This window comes from Callospermophilus lateralis, chromosome 5 (assembly GCF_048772815.1).
Source record: "Callospermophilus lateralis isolate mCalLat2 chromosome 5, mCalLat2.hap1, whole genome shotgun sequence".
In the NCBI taxonomy this organism is placed as follows: Eukaryota; Metazoa; Chordata; class Mammalia; order Rodentia; family Sciuridae; genus Callospermophilus; species Callospermophilus lateralis.
In genome coordinates, this window is record NC_135309.1 from 90869104 (window position 1) to 90881802 (window position 12699).

General features: G+C 29.7%; 1 protein-coding gene across 4 annotated transcripts in view; it reads right to left on the reverse strand.

The window, feature by feature from the left end:
• Slf1 (SMC5/6 complex localization factor 1) overlaps nt 1-12699 on the reverse strand; it is a 71901-nt gene that overhangs the window by 24842 nt on the left and 34360 nt on the right. For 2 of the 4 annotated variants that reach the window (XM_076856026.2, XM_076856024.2), the window contains 9 exons: nt 11656-11811; nt 10483-10629; nt 9367-9510; nt 7887-8009; nt 6800-6853; nt 5726-5884; nt 4767-4930; nt 1569-1697; nt 846-1011 (listed from right to left, as the gene is read on the reverse strand). In XM_076856026.2, the coding sequence (XP_076712141.1) occupies nt 846-1011; nt 1569-1697; nt 4767-4930; nt 5726-5884; nt 6800-6853; nt 7887-8009; nt 9367-9510; nt 10483-10629; nt 11656-11811 (1242 nt within the window). The remainder of the gene's footprint in view (nt 1-845; nt 1012-1568; nt 1698-4766; nt 4931-5725; nt 5885-6799; nt 6854-7886; nt 8010-9366; nt 9511-10482; nt 10630-11655; nt 11812-12699) is intronic. The other 2 variants (XM_076856025.2, XM_076856027.2) reach the window with 2 other exon arrangements.

Here is a 12699-nt window from a genome sequence, read left to right on the forward strand (position 1 = left end):
CTTCACATATTTTAGTGCATTTAATTTTCCCAACTGTACTACAGATGATACACTAAAGTCTCCATGTGTTAAATTTGTTGTAACAGGTAAAATCTACATATGAAGAAATATTTCAGCAAATAGTTTTTAACATCCAGAAAGGCAGTTTTTAAAAAAAGCAAAGCTTCTTATTATAGTGCCTCCCCAAAATTGTATGAATTGATTCAATTTTTTTTACTATAGTTCTGAAATATATAAAAGTAAAAAATTTTAAATCGTGGCTACAGATTTCATAGCAGTAATCAAATAACATTTACTAGCTACTATAACCAAGTGAGAGATGAAGAAGAAGCTGGTCTCTAAGGACATCTATCTTAAAATTAGATAAACTAAAGAGAAAACAAAAAGTAATTAATACAATAAAGAAAAAGTGTATCCATACAATATTCATACAAATATTCATACAATAAAGAAAAAGAAAAGGTGTGTTCATTCAAGGTACAGTCATCCTCATCAACTGCCAGGAGATTTGTTTTGGGACCCATCTTAGATACCAAAATCTGCAGGTAACTAAATTTGTGAATAATGCCTTAAAATAACATAGTACATGCATGTAATTTAAACATATCCTACCATATATTTTAAAGCATATCAGATTACTTATAATATCTAATACATCTAAATGCCATGTAAACAGTTGTTATACTGTATTGTTTACAGAATAACAACATGAAAAAAAGTCTGTACATGCTCAATAAAGACGCAATTTTTCCCCCAAAGACTTCTGATTAGTGGTTGGTTGATAAAGAACCTACAAATAAAGAAGACCCAGTATACTTTTTCCATAGGCCATTAATCCTACTTACGTCATTAGACTTGCATTTCTCTTTGTGAGAATATATAGTCCATTCCAAAAGCATATTCACTGGTTTGGTCAAAAGCCCAGAGGTCTCACTTCCTGACCAAAAGATTTCAAGAAGAATTGCCTTTCCTGTTATTTTCAGACTCTGAGAATCTGGCCAGTCATACAACCTAATGAAAATATGAACAAAAAGTAAATGTTTATGCCCCAATTGATGATAGAGGTATCTTCTGTCAAAAACACAAAAGATTACTAGCAATGATTTAATATAAAAAAGGTCATAACATGTAAAGATTATAACATAATTACAATAAAGGACAAAATACAAAAAATAGCCTCACAGTTAAAAAAAAGAATCATACTAACAAAAACGATAATCTATACAAGTTTAGAGTATGGGAAAAACTTATTAAGTATATCATAAATTCAGTGTTTAAGATTTTTCTTCAGCATTCATTTACTAAAGAATTTTAAAATATATAAATCCTTTAAAGTTAAATCACATTTATCTATCTGAATAAAGAGCAAGAAATAAAAATGTGAACTGAGGAAAAAAAAAAGGGGGCATATAAAACTTTACTGTCACTAGAGTGTTTCTGAAAATGTCTTAAACCCACTCTAAAACAGAAAACAGTTGACTTTTTAGAATATGTATACCAATCATAAAAATGGTGGGTAAAAAAGTAGAAATATAGAAAAGTACAGTTTTTTTTTGATTAAAACTTACTTTTGACTCAGATGCCGTACTTCACTTTCAACCAAATTAAAGAAAAATTTGAGCAGTGTTAGGTGGAGTACCTTAGACCCAATATTTTCTGAAATTTGGTGACAAAAACTTTCATTGAAAAGACAAGACCTGAAAGACAGGAACCAACAATCTATAACATACAATCAAAACCACAGAGTAATTTGTGGACAAGAAAATTTTTTTTTTAGAATACTGATGTAATTTTAATGAAATTTATTTCAACAAAATATAAAGGAAGCTCAATAAAATTCATTAACATTTTCTTCCTTCAAAAATTAAACCACTACAATATCTCATGACTACTTAATTCCTAATAATATACTTATAATTTCTCTATCAATGATCATGATATCTAACAACTACCAGTGTTCTCTTTTTGTATTTATTTCACTGATAAAAACAAAGAAAGGAATTTCATTAAGTCCTTTTGATCCAAATGGTAAGTTTTGCTCTCAGACTCAAACAGTTAGTCACTAAAATTCTTTCTTTCTTATTCACAATTATTTTCTTTTTCATTATTTAGTAAATTAAGGTTATTCAGGGCTGTATTTTATGAGTTTTAATAATTAAAAAACATTTTAGATGTTGGTGGATCTTTATTTTATTCATTTATTTATATGTGGTGCTGAGAATTGAACCCAGTGCCTCACACATGCTAGGCAAGTGCTCCACCACTGGGCCACAACCCAGTCTTGAGTTTTAATAGTTGATATTTTGTTTTCTATCATCTCTTACAGTCATCAAATCCAAGAGAACTTCTGTGATGATGGATATGTTCTAGTAGACACCCGAAGATCTGAATTTTGAATTACATAATTTTAGTTAAATTAAAATATAAATAGTCATATGTCTCTAGTGGCTACTGGGTTAGGTAGCATAGTTCTACAGTGTATTTTAAAAGAGAACCTAAGATTATAGCATTCAGGTAATAATATTTAGTACTACCTCCTAAGTTTCTGATTAATTATATCAACAATACCTTTTTATTCTGTCTCTACTTAACTTTTTTTCCCCAAATAGCAAGCAATTGAACTTTATTTTCCTATAACATAATTTAATATCCATTTGAGGCCTCATTCCACCAATGGTAGAAAAATAATCCAGTGAGCTACATTTAGACCAGTTGTTTCTGCATTTTCTAAGGATTTTAGGTTTCACTCAACTCAGGCTATCCTCACAGGTTTCTTTATCTCTGGAAAGGTGCCTCAGAATTTCTTGGGTGTCTTGATATTAGGAGGCAATTAGTCCAGGACCATCTCTCTGCAGAGAGATGTAACCCAGAAGTGATGTGTTCCATCTCATCCTGTATTGTGTCCCTACAGAGCACCCTTCACCCACCTTATTCTGAATGACAGTCCCGTATAGGTCTTTGGCCATTGTTAATTTGTCTCTTACTTTCTATACCTGACTCAGCTTTCCTTGTCTTGAATCTACATTATTAGGGGAGTATTTACTAGCTAATAAATTTAATTATTTATTTAATACTTGACTCTGTTCTATAAGATCCCAGATCTGCCAGGGATAGAAAACAGTTTCTTGTCTTGCTATTTTAAAAACACATATTATGAGATATTTCAAATGTATAAAAAAGTAGAGAGACTAACATCACCAAGCTTATTTATTAATATTCCACAACTTCTCTAGGTATTCTTCTTCCTCAACCCATAATGAAACCGATTATTTGAAACAAAACCTAGTTATTTTTGCTTAATAAAAAGCCTACTTTTAAACCGTCCAAATTCCATCTCCTAATAGCATCAATTAATTTGTGGAAACATTCATTAAGCATTTATTATGTTCTAGACATTTTCTTAGATATTAAAGATGGAGATGTATGAGACTTAGCACCTGATCTTAAGAAAGGATTATGTGAATGACAAACTTAACTCAAAGGAAAAGGCAAAAGGTAGGAGGTGCATCTGCGTTGCATTTTAAAGGATAATTTGGAGGTGGCCAGATATTTGTGGGGTGGTAGAAACATGAGAGCAAACAGATAGGAAATGGAAAACAGTCACTGGGCATTTGGGAAAGTGATGATGAGAATGAAGACATACATGACACAGAGGCTAAAGCATGAAGGGTCTTGTATGTTTTGCTAAAGAATTTCACCCGTCTTCAATAGGTGATATTTGAGTCAATAAAGGACTTTCATCTGGAAAATGACAAGAATACTTTGGAAAGAGCATAGTGAGGCACCCTAGAAGATAAAGGGAATAAAGTGAATCAAGATCAGTAAAGTAGGTACTGCAATAGTTTTATATAATAGGGGCTTTTAAACAAAGGCAATGACAGTAAAGGAGGGAACAGATTTGCAAATTAGGAAGAATGCCATATAATATAAACCATATTTTCCCCATCCTATACTTATGTTGGATAGTACTGTTATGCTGGTATTTTGTTTACATCTCATTCACCTCCCAGGAAGTGAAGGAACTATAATTTTATCTTTTTATCCCTGATAAAAAGCATATATGGAGCATAGTGCCTGACTCCCTAAACATTTTGTTGAAAGACTAAATAAAAGCATGCTACCTAGATGATTAGCTTGCTTCTAATATATCACAACCATATAGATGGTAGGTCATTTTTTTTTTTTATGACTCAAAGAGATAACCAAAGGTCAAGCCTTTTGCCTGGCAGTAGTCTTCTACCACTGCTATGACTCTCCTAAAACTGTTTACATGGATAAAAAGAAAGATCATCCAAGACAAAGGAGGGCTATCAAATACAGAAAACTTATCAGAGTACAAGTGAGGAAATTAGTAGCTCCACTATAAAAAAAGAAGAAATAGGATTTCTGGAGATAGCAAGATTTGGAAGACAAAAGAAGGTCTAGATAGATGACAGCATGTACAGAGGCATAAGAGAGATGACATATGTATGAAACATTAAGGCCAGTTTCAAAATTCAAATTTCAAGCTGAAAAAATATAACAAAACCCTAAAAAGGATATTATATATAGTTAGAAATATTTATACTTCTGATGACTGAAATTTGACATGTATTTTCATAAACTAATTTTCTTCACATGACCTAAACTTATCCTTTTTATAGTTTTGTTATAAACACAACACACAAATATATTACACACTTTTTCTAAAAATAGAAGTCTATTTCTCTACATAATTTAACAACTATTACACTAAATTTAATATCCTCACATGTGAAATTTCTTACCTGATAAGCACTTCTACTAAAGACCAAGCTCCTTTCATACAAGTTGGACACTGAAACAACTCTAAGTAATATCTTGACATGGCTGGGGACTTCCAAGGAGGATGCAAGTGAAGAAGAGCTGACAATATATGAAAGTATCGACCGGAAAACGTATCTATATTATCCTATTATTTAAAAATAAACAAATAAAATACCGTAGTTAAAAGCAGTTTCCACAGAATTCATTCTAAAACTAGAAATAACTGTGGCTTAACTTTTTGCCAAATGTACGTGTTTAGACAAGATCAGAAAGAAGTATCATATCTAGCTAATTAAACAGTGCAACTAAGAGGTACTCTCTAAATAGGTATGTACAAATTAGGTAATGTTTAGCTATTAGGGCTAGCTTATACAAAACTTTCATTTTTCTTTTTATGATTACAGTAAGATCTGAGTTCCCAAAGTCACCTAAAAGAAACTAAAGATAAGAAATTTTCATGTAACATTCTTATCATCAACATTAGTCAGACAGCTTAGTTTTTAAATCAGCACCTTTATTAACATGATTAGAAAACTATCTTTCATCAGCTGTTCCTAATGTTCATTCTCTCTGAATATTGTAAATATAAATGATTACTATCAATGTACTAAAGGAGTAGTTTACTAAGTAGTACTTTAGAGCATTATAATCAAGACTTTATGTTGGATAACTTTATTGCTATGGAAAAAATCAGGTACCTTTTTCACCTAAGAGAAAGTTATATTGTAAATTCTGAGAAAATAAGCCAAAAAAAAAAAAAAAATCCTGAACAGTACCTAAATATGATTAAAAAATAGAAGAAGTGATATCAAACAACTACTTCCTAGTAAAATGAGGGGGAAATACAATTGAAAAGAGAAAATAAACATAAAAATTTAGAAAATATTCACATTTTAATATCCTTTGGAAAAAGAAAATAAACCCATAAGACTGTTCTTACCTGTAAAACATTCTCTAGAAGAGCATGAAGAAGGCATACAGGAGGGATATAATGTGCTTGCAAAGAAGAAAGTTCCTCAATCGCTTCTTTAAAAAACTGACCTTCTATGAGACTTTCAATTAAATTCAATACGCCTCTAGGAAATTCAGCATTTTTAACCTAAGAAAAAAAGACTGCATGACTCAAAGAACAGAGAGTGAAATTCTAGGATCAAATCTCTTTAATTTCCTCATCTGTAAAATAAAGGTAATTCCTATCCTCACTACTTGATAGGGGTAGGCTGTGATTCAAAAAGGATGATGAGTATGACTGTGTTCTACAACAAGAAGGTGATGCAAAAATGTAAATTATTGTTATATTTATTATTTTCTGTTGCCTTAAATAGTGGGAAAATACTTCCTACCTCAAAAAGAAAATATTTAAAAGAAATGTGCAAAGTTTGGTGGATAAAGAAGAATCTCTTAGGTGCAAATGTTTGTTTTTCTTTTAAACTTGAAAACACACTTTATCTATTAGAATTTCTGAATATATTAAGATATCATCAAGGACAATCAACATGAGCAAAAAGTACCAATTGTTAGAGAGTCATAAAATAACTCCAAGGATGTGCACTAATGTAAGACTTAGTTTCACAAAATATATTCATTCCCCCATGGTCAAGAAACTTTTATCAAGAAAAGTAACTACTTTGAATTAGTAGAGTGAAAAACATTCTGAAAGACTTCATGAAATAAAATGACAAATTTTAAAGGAATGAATAATAATATTAAAAATAATATACTTTGGAAATATACAAAAATTTAATCTGAAAGTAGTAATTATGACGGTTATAAAATGTAAGAGTAAGGATATATATTTCACATGTCATAAGCACAGGTAAGCTTTTAATTCTCAGGATCACTTTTACAATAGTATGAAATTTTTTCTTTTTAATTTCACACTAGACTACATTTCAAATATGATAGGAAGTTTTCTTGTACAGATAACACATTCCTTTAAATCAAAATGACTAAAAATAACAAAAGACAAAGCTTCTTTTCGGTCCTCATCACCACCCTACTCCAAGCCTCTTACCTCTACATTGTACACTGGTTGTTTTTCTAGTCTAATACAGTTGTATCTGACAGCCTAGAAAATAGAAACCATATAATTAAAATTTAACGTTTTAGGTTGAAATATATTTCAGCTTACATAGCATGAAACCTTGGTCAATCATAAAAAAATAGATCCAGGAACACATTAATAGCTATAATTAATCTGATAGTCATGTCTGGTCAAATTAGCAACTTTCATTATTTTGGGAAATAAACACTCTCATAAGTAATGAGTATGAATACTTTCTATTTTCTCCTAAATTAAAATAACTTAAAAGGTAAGGTCATTTTTTACTTTGAAGATCTGAAATGGTGTACTATCTTTAATATACTAATAATAAAAATAAAAATATAAATGGGAAAACAGTTTCTATAAGAGCCCTTGGGGGCATTTTGTATACAATCACTGTACATTTTAAAAAATATTGTCCTGAAAAAAAAATCTGCAGCTAATTATAATCTATTGCAATAGATTATAATGCTAGATAATACTATGATTTTAGAATGTTCTAGAAGCAAGAATATAAAACAAGCAACCCAATGAAATAAATGGGCAAAGAGTAGGAATAGGCAACTGGCAGTGGAAGAAATACATGAATGAGAAGTAAAGGTATCAAATATGCTCAAACTCATTGCTAACAAAGAAATAAAATCAAATCAATAAATCTTTGGCTTCAATAATGACAAAAAAAAGTTGTATAATCTATCAAAAAGCAATTTCCCTTAATCTAATCAGACATCAAAAGTCACAGTGCAACCAACTAAACTAAAATACAAAGCTACCAAAATTAAATTGGCTAAATATTAAATTAGCCAAATATTAAGCTATCAAGTATTCAGCAAAAAGTTATAGTAGTCTGTAAGCACAATTAATCTGTAATATTATTAGTGAGGTATAAATAGCAGAGAATTCAACATATTTACATTACTGTTGTTAGATCAATGAACTCAGAAAATTATGACATATTTAACACAGTAATGAATCATGTTATATGTGCATATGTATATAATTATATTTTGGTTATATTACAGAAAAAAGTGAAAGTACCAAGGGTACCAAGTTTTACCTGAGCTCTATATATGTGCTTCCTTAAGGCATTTTTTATTTCAATGACATCGACATCTGTCCTGATATCCTTGGTTTTTGATTCTTTGGCATAATTGGCAAAACCAGAATTCTTCATTTCCTTCTATATACACATAAAAGAACTTTAGACAAATGCAGTAAAGATAGTGCCAACATGAATGCTATCATAATGGACAGTACAAAAACACATTTATACAATGTTATCTTTAGCAAAGAGCCTCACAAATATTTATCAAGATGATGCAATGAATAAAAAAGTTTAAGAAGGAAACATTTCAATTTGAGAAAGTTTTATCTGATATATACAAATACAATATCTTAAAATAGTTTTCATTTTAACCTGTTCTAAGTCTTTCCTAAAACCTCCTTGTTTTTCTTGGTTGCCATGTTCATGTCAAACTATTTATCTTTCTGAAAGTCTTTCTGAATGTATGTTTACAGGTTTATACTAGAGAAATATATGAAATGCTTCCTATCTTAAATACTTAGGATAAGAAAGAGTTTCAGATTTTGGAATGTTTGCACAAATAAATATACAATGAATACAACACAAATTCAAACACAAAATTCATTATGTTTTAAATACTTTTTACATATGTAGCCTAAAGGTAATTTTATACCATATTTATAATGCTTATGGCATGTGTTTTGATTGCAACCCATCAGATGAGGTCAGGTATGAAATTTTCCACTTGTAGAATATCACATTAAAAACTATTAGATTTGGGGGCTGGGGTTGTGGCTCAGTGGTAAAGTGCTTGCCTAGCAAGTGTGAGGCACTGGGTTCAATCCTCAGCATCACATAAAACTAAAAAATAAAATAAAGATATTGTGTCCATCTACAACTAAAAAAAATAAATAAATAAAAACAAAAACAAAACACCTACCAGATTTTGGAGCATTTTAGATTTTAGATTTTTGGATGAGGAATGCTCAACTGGTAAAAACATACTGTGGCTTAGAATGCAAAATAAAGTTATATGGAAGTAATTTATCTTAGAATTCCATTGAAAAACAAGCTTTCCTATTATAAATGATCTGTATTATATATACCAGGGAAGTATAAAAAACAAAATCTACGTGAGAATGCATTACTCAAACTACATATATGTATAGAGTTAAAGGTTGTTATTAATAAAATTTTAAGAAATTCAGACTCTCTCCAGAACCTCTTTTTTGTTTTTCTTTTTGGTTATATTCATACACAAGAAAATTAATTTGAATAAATTGATTATTAACCCAAATTTCTTTGTGTATTCATGCAAAAATGCTTTCACTATGTACCAAAGATAATTATAACATTAACTACATTATACCAGATCAACTCAAGATTTTTTTTTTCTAAGATATACAGGTTATATTGAACACAGCAAGGAATCATAAAAATAAGATTATTTTTCTAGATTATATTAATAAGAGCCAGAGAAAATTAAACCTACAGTTTGTTAACAGAGATTTACCTGATTTCTGTAATATATATGCTTCCTTAAGGTACTTTTAATTTTGTCATGTTCAATGTTTTTCTTGCAATCACTTTCTTTTTTGCGTTTTTTCTTCAAAGTATAATTTCTTTGACTGTCTTCATCTTTTTGCTTAGTTTCCTTCTATATGCATTTAAACCACAATTAAACATGTATCAATATAAACTATCTTACAAAATCCAAATAAATTCAAGAAGAGGGAGTTACAACACAAGTATAACACATTAAAAACAGAGCTCTACATAAAAGAAAAATCTTCTTCACTTTTGGAATAGGTATACATTAACAAACATTCAGGGAAACAGGCTTTAGAATAGTTAAATATGCATAATCCTCATGACCCACCTATTCCATTCCTAGGAATATAACCTAGAGAAATTCCTTAAACTTGTGTATGAACAATCACACAAGATAATATGTACACTGTTCGAATAATTATTCAAAATTTAAAAACAGGCAAATCAACTAAAAGAAAAGTGAAATGCTTTATCAATAGTAAAACAGATAACGGATATAAGTGTGACACGAATAATGAAACATATACACTAGCAAAAATTGTCTATAAATTGCATGAACTACAAAATGATTATTAACAAGCAAACCTAAACAAATATTTGTTGGGAATTCACAAAACTGGTAAAACCATGTAAATAGCACATATTCTAAAATAAAGGATACCTTTGGGTAAAAGGGAAAAAAGATAAAGTTAGGAATGACACAGCAGGGACTTAAAAATTTAGTAAGGCTCTGGGCTTAGGGTTGTGGGTTAGTGATAGAATGCTCACAAAGCACATGAAAGGTACTAGGTTCAATCCTCAGCACCACATAAAAATAAATAAATAAAATAAAGTTCCTGTGTCCTACTACAATTAAAATATATGTATATTTTGAAAAAAATCAGAAAGGCTATTTCTTATACAATTGGTGCATATAAATACATACTTAAAAAGAATCTACTTTTAAGAACTGAACACAAATATTTATAAATACTCATACATATGTATGAAAAGAAATTTCATGAATGACATTGTACTTTGTAAATTTAGAAAGAAGTTGTAAATATAAACAAATTATTTTTAATTTGTAGAGTTTTACCTGATTTCCATATGTATGCCTTCCTAAGGTGTTTCTCATTTTAACAAATTTCAAATCTTTACTGGATTCTCTGAATTTTTCTTTTTTGTGATGGTCACTTAGAATACAACTAATATTAACATCTTCATCATGATTTTGCATTTCTTTCTGTATATTTATAAAATTATTTTAATTAGCCTATGGATTAAATGTAGCCTCAACACAACAATGCAAGTCCCAACAGAAAAACTCAAGATGAAATACAAAAAGTAAAAAGCTCTGCAAATTATATTCCATCTAAGTCAGACTCACATAAAGCAGAACATACATATTATAGCTCCCTAAGTTTTATAGTAAGTTTACATATACACTTAATTTGGTGTACCTGTATGCTCAATTCAGATATTTAATATTTACTCATTATACTGTGAAATATTTTTATATTTACAAATGAGAAATTTTTATCTAAATTTTATATACATTCTCCTAGATGTATTTTAATAATTTCTGTCTTTTATAAAACCTTATTTTATTCTTTTACTCATGTTTAGTCAAACTGAATTTATTTAATAATTTCATCATTTTACAATCCTTTATGTATTTAAAAATACTTTATGCTACATTTTGCATATTTCAACAGACACATCAACCCTAAAAACTTCTTTTATAAGCATGCATAGCTGATCATAGAAGTAGTCTTATAAGTCACATAAATATCAAATATATTTTGGAAAAACATGCAAAAGTATTAACCTCAGAAGTTTTAGATAATCTTACCATGTAGAATTTAAGGATTATTCAATTAAAAAAACTTCCAAATTGTTCCTAAAATTCTTTTTCTTTTTTAATATTTGACACATTCAGTGAAAACATAATTGTTTTTTAGTTACACATAAGAATACTTTAATATAAACTACTAATAATTACTAAGTTAATAATAATTTGGTAAATTAACCAACAGATTGCTCTATAAAACACAATATTAAACAACAGAATTGAACATCATGTGTTCTAGAGTAGAATAATGACATTTTTGTTTGTTGCTAATATCTGAAAATTCATATATGACAGCCACAAGTGCACCATGTTCAAAGTCCTTCTTGTATTTCCCCACATATTAATCAAAATCCATGCTTTTAAAAAATTTGTTATATATGCAGTTAAATACTTGAATTTTAGCCTATAAAATCTTACCTGGGTTCTACATATGGTCCCTCTTAAGGCACCTCTCACTTCAAGAAATCCCATATCTTTCCTGAAATCTTTGTTTTTCTCTTGATTGCTATGTTTACTCCAAACAGAATTGGTTTGGGAATCGGTTTGGGAATCTTCATCATTCTGAATTTCTTTCTGTATGTATGTAAAAATGGTTTAGGCAATTAACTAAGTGTAATTTCAACATTATGTACTTCCTATGGTATTCAATTTAATCTATAATTTTTTAATACTTCACTAGTTAAGCAAGGATATAAAACATGTCCTCCCAAACAAGGTTAAACACAGATAAATCTCTCAAGGAAAAAATTATTACTACAAAAGTTGTGAATAATAAACTGATTTTAGTATGTCAGAAAGGAAAAAATAATGTTTTCTAAGTCTAGTAACAATCTTTTTCTTACAAATAATCAAGAAAAAATATTTTATCTAATCCCTGTCCAACTTAAAGTTATGATGCAAATTGCTGGGTGGATACAGAGTGGGTGGGGGAAGTACTAAGGATTGAGCCCAGGAGTGCTTTATCACTGAGCTACATCCCTGGCCCTTTTTACTTTTTATTTTGAGACAGGGTCTTGCTAAGTTGTTTGGGCCTTGCTAAGTTGCTGAAGATAGCCTCAAACATGCAATCCTTCACATTCTGAGTCACCAAGATTACATGTGTGCACCCTATGTCCTGCTACAATCGAGATTTTTTTGTTTTGGTTCTTGTTAGTTATACATGACAAAAGAGTCTATTTTCATAAAATTATACATGTGTAGAATATATCTTGATTAGGGCCCTAGTCTTGTAGATGTACATGATGGTGGGATTTATATACGTACATTTATATATGTCAGATCCTTTCCACTGTTTTTTCTATTTGTATTCTCCCTCCCTTCCCTTCATTCGCTTTTGTCTAATACACTGAACTATTCTTCCCCTCCCCACTCTTATTGTGAGTTAGCTTTTACACATCAGAAAAAACACTTGCCCTTTAGTTTTTTGGAATTGGCTTATTTCACTTAGCATGATAGTCTAAG